General features: G+C 59.0%; 1 protein-coding gene across 10 annotated transcripts; it reads right to left on the reverse strand.

Annotated features, from left to right (window-relative positions):
- Nucleotides 1–30: 30 nt before the first annotated feature.
- Pgap3 (post-GPI attachment to proteins phospholipase 3) lies at nt 31–8,690 on the reverse strand. 10 transcript variants are annotated; one of them, XM_063251482.1, is made up of 8 exons: nt 8,446–8,674; nt 7,118–7,215; nt 6,464–6,616; nt 2,731–2,793; nt 2,327–2,505; nt 2,072–2,208; nt 1,775–1,979; nt 31–1,629 (listed from the first exon to the last, which is right to left on the reverse strand). In XM_063251482.1, exons 1-8 carry the CDS (start codon nt 8,624–8,626, stop codon nt 1,566–1,568), a joined length of 1,080 nt encoding a protein of 359 aa, XP_063107552.1. In that variant the 5' UTR covers nt 8,627–8,674; the 3' UTR covers nt 31–1,565. The 10 variants fall into 10 exon arrangements, 5 of the variants coding, with proteins under 5 accessions (XP_063107552.1, XP_003466972.1, XP_063107553.1 ...); XM_003466924.4 differs by having other exon boundaries at nt 2,327–2,388; nt 8,446–8,671; XR_010048329.1 differs by lacking the exons at nt 31–1,629; nt 7,118–7,215 and adding exons at nt 5,470–5,563; nt 6,064–6,207 and having other exon boundaries at nt 1,790–1,979; nt 8,446–8,690.
- Between the last annotated feature and the right edge of the window lie 2,042 nt (nt 8,691–10,732).

A 10,732-nucleotide genomic window follows, 5' to 3' on the forward strand; every position in this document is an offset into this window, starting at 1 on the left:
TCCACCCATGGACACGACGGAGCCGCACAGTTGAGAGCTGGGAGCCAGTTTATTACACACATCCCTTCCCCAGATGCCTTGTCCCAAGAGCACTTAAGGCCCAGAGCCCTCTATCTCTCCCCCACAAGGGGGCCAGAGGACAGGGAGAGCAGAAGAGCCTGGCCTAGGCTGCCCCAGGACGAAATGTTTCCATGGTTGCACACTCTGTCCTTGGAGGGCCATGCCAGGACAGGCAGCAAAGCCACCAGTCACCTGTGCCACCAGTCACCAGGGCACTGTGGCCCCTGTCTGCCCCAGAGCCACTGGGCACAGGAGTCCACAGAGGGGGGCACAGGCAGACTGAGCCCCAGCTTTCTCCCCTCTTCCCCCAAAACGCCTGCTGCCCCGAGTCCAGGCTGGCGAAGGGGAGGCCAACTATGCCTTGCCAAGGGTGGCTGGAGAGGGGGCACCCCATGTTATTCCCCCTGCAGGAGCGCCTTAGTTGTGTAGGGTCGGGTGTGGTGATGCACCTGTAATCTCAGCACGAGGCTGAGGCAGGAGGACTGCCATGAGTTCAAGACCAGCCTGGGCTACATAGCAGACCCCTTCTCAAAAAAACCTCATTAATAAAAACCTAAAAAAGTTATCTGGGGCTCCTGTGAGGTCTGGAAGAACAGCAGGGTGTACTGGACAAGTGGACATGTGTACACGTGTGTGCACACAGACACACACACAGTGCACATCCTGGCTGCGCCCAGGGCAGAGCTGGGCCCCCCACCCCGTGCCAAACTCCCCACCTCGTGGCACACGTGATGGCCGTCACACTCGCCTCAGACTCACGCTCCCTCCTCCCCACCCACGTGGCCCACCCTGAGCTGAGCCCACACGGGGAGTCCCAAGTCCCTCCACTGCTTCTGCACTCACTTGGCTGGGCCCCCTCGCCTCCAGACTCACATACTTGCTGCGGGCCCTTGGGGGTCCTTCCTGAAGGGGGTGAGGTGAAGCCTCAGAATCAGGGTGCAGCACCCCCCACCCCAGGCCCCCTTCCAGATCCCAGCTGCGGCTTCCCTTCCACCCCATGGGGAAGGAATTGGCCTTGAAACTGGGTGGTGAGCAAGCATCTAGCGCCACCTGGTGGCGCATTGGAGTGTGGGGTGGCAGAGGTCCCCCCCCTCCCGCCCCCCCCCAAACCTGGATACCTGGGCCAGGACCAGAGGAGTTCCTGCAGAGTTCCTGACTGCCGGGTGGGGGTGGGGGTGGGAGGTGGGGGGGTGGGCAGAGGGAGCATTCCCGGCTCTCCTCCCCACATAGCTCAGCTGCAGGGCCCAGGGGCTCCCCATCAGACCCCTGGCCCAGATGACAGGAGGCCGAGGTCAGCGTAAAGAGCAAGCAGAGGCAGGCAGCTACCTGCATCTAGGTCCACATCCCTGGTGCCCACGTTCAGCAAGTTAAAAGGCCTCAGGAGGCTGAGGCAGGAGCACTGCTTTAAGTTAGAGGCCAGTATGGCCTCCACAGTGAGACCCTGTCTCAAAAAACAAAACCAAAAAGCTAAAAGGCTAAAATCTGTCATGGGGTGGGGCAGGCCCTCAGTCCAGCTTGGACTTGGCTTCCGACTCCCTCAGCAGGTACAGGCTGTCATCTTCCAGGAAGCTGTGGACCGAGGAGACACCAGCTGAGGCTCGGCTTGCTGGGAAACCCCCGGGGTGCAGGATGCAAGCAGGCTGGGTGGGAGCAGGCAGTGGCGCAGGGCCCCCAGGTCCCCAGGCACAGAGCAGGCGAGGAGCAGGGCACTCACCTGAAGAAGAGGACATGCAAGGGAATGGTGCTGATGTGCCAGATGGCGTGGGCATCCAGCACCCAGAAGAGCGGCGGGAAGTCCAGCAACTCGAGCAGGGACAGGGCCTGGAGCAGCAGGACCACAGCCGCACATTTGCGTGTGTGCGGCAGCCGCCGGCCGTTCCGCAGGCACCAGGCCAGCCACCACGCCAGGTTCGCCAGGCCTGGAGGTGCAGGGGAGGTCACTGCCAGGTGCCACGGGATCTTTCCGCAGCCCAGGACCCTTCACACCCTGCCTGCCCAGCACCACGCTCACCGATGGCCACGTTGGCCACCAGGTTGTAACCGTAGTCGAAGCGGACCAGGCTCAGGTAGGACACGTGTGCTGTGAGCAGGAGCAGCAGGAGGCCCCGGAAGGCGCTGGCCACAGCTGGGCGCTGCAGCCCCACGGTCCTGCGGCGTGAGAGCAGCTCAGACACGGCGCAGGGCCAGGGCCACCCTGGCCCTCCTGCGCCCTACATGGGACAACCCGGGGCGGGGTTTGGGGAACTGCAGCAGCTAGGAGGCGCACCTGACACAACACAGGTAGATGGAGTGCAGGATGACGGCCGAGGCACAGAAGTAATCCATTTTCTGAGGATGACAGAGCCCGTGAGGGGCGGTGGGAGGGCCGTAGAGGAGCTGGAGCAGGTGACGGCCACAGGGAGGAGACAGGGCCCGAGCTGCCAGCATCCACGGCTCTGCCCTCCACTGTTTCAGGACCCAGGAAGGCTCTGAATTCAGGGCTTGCCCTTGAGTTTGCTGGCTGAGGGCCCAGTCCTGATGGCACCTCATTATTAGCTGATGTCCACGAGCCGCCTCCTCTGAGGCCTCTCAGGCCTGGGGTGCCTGGGCACCACCACTATGCTTCAGAGTCCCCCTCGGGGTGCCACGGGGCTCACCCCCCTCAGGGGACCACGGGGCAATGCCACTCACCTCCGTGAGCTCAGTGTCCCTGGTGTGGAAGACTGTGGACCAGAACCAGGCATTGAGGGACACCTGGGGACAGGATGATGAACAGCTATGCCCTTCCCGGGCAGAGTTTCTCTGTACCCCATATCCCCAGCCACAACCACCACCCCAAATCCCCAAACCACAGGGCCCGGCCTGGGACCCAGTTACCTAATCACTGAGACAACAGCACCTGGGGCCCACACCTCCACCCCATGCCAGCCAGAAGAGCCCCACCCGGCCCAGGGGTGTAGTGACCTCAGCCTCTGGGGGCGGGGAGCAGAGGCAGGAGCCAGCTTGGGGCGTGGTGGCCTGTCCCACTGGGCCCAAGCTCCTGGGAAGCTACACTATGGCCAACCTGGCCGGCCCAACCCGCCAGACCAGAGACTGCAGGGCGGAGGGGGGCACAACAGAGAGGGGCCAGGGCCAGGGCCAGGCTGAATCTGCCTTCCAGGAAACAGGGTCCCTGCCAAGCCTGGCTCTGCTGGCGCTAGCGGGGGAGCCAAGGTCTCCTGGGAATTGAGCTGGCCCCCATCTTTACAGAAGGAGGGCTGGGCTGGGGACAGTGACAGCACAAGGAACGGACAGCAGAGCCAGGCCTGCCCAAGCTGAGGGACCTAGGGCCACTGGCATGGTTGTCACAAGAGCCCAGGTGGTGGCTGTAGGCAGAAGGAGCAGGAGGAGAGGCTGCTCTGCTGAGAGAGGAGGGGGCGGCAGGGGCGGAGGCAGAGGGGTGGCCAGGCTGCTCAGGCTCCCTGCCCGCCCTTCGTGGGCTGCAGCTGCAGCTCCTCACCAGCCTGGGATCTCCCTGGGCCTTGTCACTTTCTCCTCACAGGGCGGCCACACTGTCCCTGCCCCACAGTTCTGGGGTCACAGGCCAAGGCCTCAAGTGGGACTGACCCGGGGCTCCCTAGGGTGGCTGGGGACAGCTCCTGGCCCAAGGCTGGGGACACCTTGGGGAGGGGAAGGTGTGGGAGGCAGGAGGGAAGGCTGCAGGGACTGGCAGCCAGCCAGGTCTCCTTGTCACCCACAAAAGGTTGGGGAGGCAATGGGAGGCTGAGCTGAGTGACGATTGGAGCACAGAAAGCAGGGGGTGGCAGTGCACCTCGCTGGGCCAGACCTCGACTCCATGGGGATTGCATGGGGACTGGGAGGGGCCTGCTGGGTGCCTTCCACTAGAGACTGCCCAGAGCAGGCTCTGACTGTGCCCCTGTACCCTGGGGATGCCCCTGTATGGGGACTCCTCTTTCTCAGCCTGGGAGGCAGGAGCATGAACAGTGTGGATGCTGAGCCCAGCTCTGCACTTCCTGTGCGAGTTAGCCTTGCTAGCCTCAGTCTTCTCATGTGTAGAATGGGAATGATCACAGTGATGCTCAGGATCCAGCAAACAGGACAGATGCAGGCAGAGCCTGGTGCCAGGAACCGGGGAAGTGTAGGTGTCTTTCTCTCCTCTGGGAGTCAGCACAGTGCCCTCACAGCTCCCCACAGGCCCAGGCCAAGGAGAGCAGGTCTATGGGGCAAGGCTACACCTGTCATCCCATCACTTGGGAATCTGAGGCAGAAGGACTGCAGCAAGTCCAAGGCCAGCCTGAACTTCACAGCGAAACCCTGCTTCAAAAACACACAGACACCAGAAGCGGACACCAAGTCATCTTCCTCACCTCCCTCCAGGCTCAGGAGGTCTGGGCTGGGGCCAGACATGGCCCCCAGCCTGCACAGCAACACACTCTGCCTTCAGTCCCACACCAGCTCCCGAACGGCAGGCAGGTGTCTTAGACAGTGAGGCTCACTGTGCTGTGCAAGCGGCCTTGAGCCCCTGGGCCCCAGTGATTCTCCTGCCTCAGCTTCCTGATTAGCTGCAGGCCTGCACTGTCAGGCCGGGCTCCCTGACTGAGCGTCTGTGTCTCAGCGGCCTCAGCTGCCAAGCAGGGTCCAGCAGACCACTAGGCTCACAGGAGCCTGTGGGGACAACAGAGCCTGGTACACGGCAGGTGTCTCATGAACGCTGTGTTTCCCCCCACCAGCTCAGGTGACCCCCGACTTCCCCTTCCTCTAGGGTCACAAAGTTCACAGTGAAACCAGGGTCTCTGCCCCAGGACACAGACAGCTCCATCCCCTGACCAGTGCAGTGCCCCGGGACACTGGTTCTCCCAGAGCTGATCACTGGAGGGGGCACTGGGGTGGGGCTAGGAGCCTGGCAGGAGCTGTTTCCATCGGCTAGAAAATAAGAAAATCCACCCCGAAATATCCCAGCCGAGAAACCGGCTGGATGTCTAGAGGGCCAGATCCGCCAGGAATCCAACCCCATGCAGCCTAGTGCTGGGCTGGGGCTGACACCCTGGTAGTGGGGACAAATGGGGCTTTAAATAGCTCGGTGTCTCAGAAGTGGAGGAGGCAGGATGTTAAACATGCCGCCTGGGCCACCTGCCCCCCTCCCTCACGGTGACACTGCTGTGGGCCTCAGGCAGGGATGTCCCATGGGAGTGGGCTTCTCCCAACATCCCAAAGGACTGGCTGACTTCAGACCACCCAGAAGTCCTCCCTGAAGTCTGCTCCTCTTAGCATCTAGAGGCCCCAAGTCAGCAAATCACTGCTCAGAGCAGAGCAGCATGGGGCTCCTCCCCTCCCACGTAGACGGGGGCGTGGACTGGTTCAGCCTCCAGCCTTGGCAGAGGGCAAAGGGAGGCTGCTCTGGGGAGTGGAAGGGCCCGGCCTGGCACTCACAGCTCTGGTGCTGTCAGGTCCTGCTGGCTGCTGCCACCCAAGCTCAGCCTCTGCCTCCGAGAACGGGGTGCGGGTGGGGGTGTCCCTGTGTTCCCTGGGGAAAAGCAGAGGACCCCGCCCAGGCAGTCCCCAGAGGCAGTGCTGGACACAGAGTCAGGGCCCCTTGCTCTAAGGACCCAACCTGGGACAAAGTTCCCCACCACACCCTCTGGCAGCTCCAGCTCCCTCCCTTCCCCCTAAGAAAGAACAAAGCACACAGCTAGGGATCATATGTAGAAGCCAAACAGGGTCCTGGGGGCTGTGGGACTTGGCCTGGGACCCCCCACAGACACCTTTGTGGTGAAGGGTCTAACAGCATGGAGATGGGAGCCAGCGTTGCAGCCCAGGGTGGGGTGCAGGCCTGTGATCCCTACACTGGGGAGGCTGAGGCAGGAGGATCCTGAGTTCAAGACTGGAATCCTGCTGTGATCACCTGCCTTTGCATGCATCACAGGGGGAAGGACAAAGGCTGCGGCCCTCCAAGGGCCCCTCAGACCTGCAGTACAACCACAAAGGCAAGGGATGGGGACAGGAATGGCGTACTTGGGGACCCACCTGGGAGGCTCTGATTGAGAAACATCCGATGCACCCCGATGTCTCCTCCCTCCCTCAGGTCACCACTGTCCTGTCGTGCTGTGTCTCCTCTGATCCCAGGCCCTGGACCAGGGCACCCTTCTTCCACAGATGGACGTGCATAGCCTCGCCAGGGAGGGACAGAGACAGCACTGAGCTCCCTGGGACACCGGGGCTGCTGCCCTCGACTTGAGCTGGACCTGAGGTCGCCCGGGCCCCTGGTCCCACAAGCACGGTACCACTACTGCACTGCCCATCCACAGCTGCGAACTGCCGCCCTGGTCTTTTTGGCTTGCACAACCAGGACCAGAGCAAGATCTCTGTCTCCACCTCCCCATCAGCACCAGCCCTGGGCTGCCAGGAGCCCTCCCTGGTCACCTACCCAGGCAAAGGCCACACACGTGTGGTACATGGGGCAGGAGGTGGGCACCGAGGCGCGGTAGCGGCACAACATCACCAGGCTGGCCAGGCCGTTGAGAAAAGAAGCCATGGCGGACGCCGGCTCTTGAAAGAACAGGAAGCGGAAGAAGGGCCACTGCAAAGGCAGAGGAGGGGACCTGAGAACATGACCCAACCGGCCCAGTCATGTGGCCCTTGGCCTTCCCACTGAGCTGCAGCCCCAGCCTTTTTTCAGTTTCTCATTTTGAGACATTTCGAGGCTCGCCATGCCTTCAAAGCCAGCCTGGGCTACATGTGAGTTCCGGCCAGCCCAAGCTAGACGGCAGGCGAGACCCTGCCTCAACAAAAACAAAGCACCAGGCCTGGCGTGGTGGCTCACACCTGTAATCCCAGTTTTCAGGACACTGAGGCAGGAGGACTGATGTGAATTTGGGGCCAGGCTGAGCTACAAAGTGAGCTCAAGGCAGCCTGAACTGCACAGTGAGACGCTGTTTCAAGAAGACAAAAAAAAGCAAAGCAGCAGACTGCAAGAGGGCAGATGTGTACGCACCCGGACACCTGTCACCCGCACCCTGGGCTGCTGGGAGAGCTGGGCTGACGGCCACCCCACAGCAGCCAGTCCTGGACCGTGACTCACCTTGCCGTGGAACTGGGGCACCCTGTGGCCCTCCTGCAGGTACAGGCTGACGGTGACCCACATGCAGTTGTACTTGCAGTCATCCCGACAAGTCCAGCCTGCCAGAGACAGACGCAGCCTGTGGGACCGAGGCAGAGGACGGCACAGGGTCCAGAGGAGGCAGGGAGGCCAGACTTGTAGCTGCGGTCCTCCAGCCGAGCAGCGAGAGGGGGCAGCCAGGGAGGGGCATGAGTGTGTCCCTGTGCGCTTCAGGGTGGGCACAGGGACCATCCAGAGATGTTCGAGATAGACAGCCTGGTGGCAGGCAGACTCTTCCTGTCACCCACCAGAAGGAGCCCTGGCTGTTTACTCCCTCCCATGAACGTGAAACAGAAATCCTGGGTTTTGAGTTGTTTTACTTTTCTTTTGCTTTTTTCTTTTTGGTTGAGATAGTGTCTCACTATATAATCCAGACGGGCCTCACATTCAAGATTCTCCTGCCTCAGCCTCCTGAGTGCCAGGATTACAGCCTTGTGCCACCACCCTGGGCTTCACCATGACTTCTAAGGTTCCAAACTGTCTCCCCACCTTTCTGGCCACTGCCCCCTTACTGTACCCTAAGCACCCAGATGTGGCCTCTGTGTGGACTGGAAAGGGATGTGAAGACGACTGCATGTGGCCAAACAGGACAGAACTGGAAGCCGAGCCCTTGGGGACCCGACCTAATATCTGACCCCAGCTGGAAACTGGGATAGAGAAGCCACTGCTGTGACAGTAACTCAGCTACGGACGGGGCACCTGTTGCCTGGTGGGTGCTCGGTGTGTCGGCTCCCTATCATTACCATGAGTTCAAATTTAATCCACCATCTGGGAGCTCCATCTTCACAAAATGTCCCTGTCTCCTCCCCTTCAAAGCCAGAATCCATTTTTTTCCTCTCCTAAAGGAACCCAGTGCTTAACCTAAGGGTGTTTTAGGGTTTAAATCATTCTGAACTTTTTTTTTGTTTTTGGAGACAGGGTTTCATTATGTTCGGGCAGGCTTTGAACACGTTGTGTAGCCCAAGCTGAACTCACACTCACAGCCATCCTCCTGCCTCAGCCTCCCAAGTCCTGGGATGACAGGCTTGTGTCACACCCAGCATGGCATGAGGAATTTAAAAATACTGCCTTGGCTGAATGACTAAAAAGTAAAAATGAACTGGCTGATGAGACTCCATCATCCTGGAAGATCAACTCACACTCATAATAAACCCGGGTAGGGAAACCCAAATTCAGAGATTGCAAAATACTAGAGGCGCGGCGGGCGGGGCCACGATCAATGGGCGGGGCTTTTGAGGGGTGGGGCCTACCTGCTAGGCTCATGTAGATTGGCTGGTGGGAGCGGAAGTACTTCAGTGCGCCCCCCGAGCAATTCCTCTCCTCGCACAGCAGCACGCAGTCGCGGTACACCGGCTCGCGGTCCCCTTGGGAGGCGCTAGCCAGCGCGGCTGCACTGGCCAGGAGTACCAGCCGCGCCGCGCTCACCGCCATCCTGTCAGTCTGGCTGGCCGCGGAGGGCGGAGCTTAGTCGCGTAGGAAGCCTCCACTTCCGGAGTAACCGGAAGTACCTGTGCTTATCCTTGCACCCTCCGGTGGCGTACGCCCGCTTTTAAACAAAAGTTCCCGGATTTTTGTGGGCGCCTGGCCCGGCTCTAGTCCTGTTACAGTCTCCCCCAAAAAAGGCTACAGATTTAAGGGAAGCGGGGAGTCTGGCGAGAGCAGGAACAAAAACGAGGGAGTTTTTTCTTATAATTCTCCAGGGCTTCATATACACACACATGTATACACTTATATGTACATATACTTTTTCTATATACATATGTATACATATACTTTTAAAAGTATGTCCATATATATATGTATACTTTTTTAAACAAAGAATAAAGATTTGTTAAACTTTTGGGGACAGTAAGCTTAAACTGGCCCCAAAAGTTTAGGAAATCTTTTTGGGTAAAATCTTTTCAGAAATCTGTCAATTGAAGTTTCAGCATATTTACATTAATGTTGGCCTCAGCCTGGCGTGGTGGTGCGTGCCTGTCAGCATTTCGAGTTTGAGACCAGCCTAAGCAAAGTGAGCTCAAGGCCAGCCTGAACTGCACAGCAAGACCCTGTCTCAAAAAGACAATACAGATATTAATAATAATAAATAAAATTGGCCTCATTTGCAGAGGACTAAGCTATGCCCGACACCAGCCGTTTTGGGTCCTAGTGCCCAGCCGTTCCTGGCTCCCACTGCCCTGGACATCACCTCTCTGAGGACTAGGGGCACTGCAGTCTCCTTGCCTGTGCTCTGCCCCCTCCAGCCCCAGCTCCCTTGCTAATCCTTAAAATTCCCAGCTAGTCCCTCTCATTCAGGATAAGAGGCAGCCCCCACAGCCCTGCCTGCCGGGCTCTGCTCCCTTCTTCTCAGTCCGCCTCAAAGGACGGAGTCCCTCCTCTCGCAGCCTTGGTCCCTTTTGTGTCTCTCTCCTTGCCTGTTCTGTCACCAGTGTAAACGCTGGTCCCAAGAGTGCTCCTCAGCCTCTGCTGGGGCCTAGGTCTCCAGCACTACAGCAGATCACGGCCCATGGGAGGCCCCATGCCCATCGGGTTTTGTTTTTCATTGCTGTTTAGAAGTAGGCTCTCACTGTGTAACTTAGGCTGGCCCAGGACTTGCTATGGAGCCCACACTGACCTGGAATTCACGATCCTCCTGCCTCAGCCTCCCGAGTGGTGGGATGACAGGTGTATACCACCATGCCCGACCGATTTTTAATACATGAACGATTGTTTCAACATAACACTCATAGGGTGCCTATCTGGGACTGTCAGACCTCTGGCATGCCTCCTCGGTAGTATCCAAGGGAAAATGGAGAAGGACCGATGGGACTGACTCGGATGTACTGTTCCTGGTAGCTCCCTGGATGACCCCCAGCACCCACCCACCCACATCTCCCGGAAGCCTCAGAGCCATGAGGATGATGATGCCTCCCCTTTCCCTGTGCTGTCACCCCTTCCTTTTTAGCTGGAGCAGGGGGGAGGGGTGGAGGTGGAACTGGGGGTGAAAGGAGCAGTAGCTGTGGTCCCGTGGATTCACTGGGCCCGCAGACTTTCCTGAGCTCGTGACTCCAGCACCGCACTCAGCAGGTCACGGCTGTGGAACACAGTTTGCGTCCTGCTTTGTGAGAATGGCACCTCTGTGGTGAAACATGATGCGAAGCCCCATGTGGGGAGCCCAGCACCCAGCAGACCAGGAAGTTCAAATGGAGAAAGCACAGGCCCCTCCCCGAGCCCATCCCAAAGGACAGAGGTTAGTACTGTCGTATCTACAGATCAGAGCTTATAGAATACTTTTCCACTTTGTCCTTGTTAATTTTGGAACTTTGTTTTTCTCAAGACAGAATCTCAATATGTAGCCCAGGCTGGGTTTAAATTCACAATGATTCTCCTGCCTCAGCCATGGGCTGCAAAATCATCCTTTATTCTTCCGACTCAAGCTTCATGAACCCTGCTTTGTGTCAGCACCAGTACTAGTGAAGGGAGAAAGACAGTCGGGTTCCCTAGACTGGCGCGGTGGCATGCACCTGTAATCAGGAGGCTGAAGCAGGGCGACCTTAG

Source organism: Cavia porcellus, unplaced genomic scaffold (assembly GCF_034190915.1).
Source record: "Cavia porcellus strain 051 isolate PalLab524CR breed Dunkin Hartley unplaced genomic scaffold, mCavPor4.1 scaffold_6, whole genome shotgun sequence".
NCBI lineage: Eukaryota > Metazoa > Chordata > Mammalia > Rodentia > Caviidae > Cavia > Cavia porcellus.

Excerpts from the sequence above, each read along its gene's own strand:
- Pgap3 (XM_063251482.1), bottom strand. The coding sequence starts at position 8,626 with ATGGCGGTGAGCGCGGCGCGGCTGGTACTCCTGGCCAGTGCAGCCGCG. Across the intron at positions 2,209-2,326 it reads ATCTACCTGTGTTGTGTCAG|GACCGTGGGGCTGCAGCGCC; the intron begins GTGCGCCTCCTA and ends CTCACGCCGCAG. Across the intron at positions 1,980-2,071 it reads GGTGGCCAACGTGGCCATCG|GCCTGGCGAACCTGGCGTGG; the intron begins GTGAGCGTGGTG and ends CTGCACCTCCAG.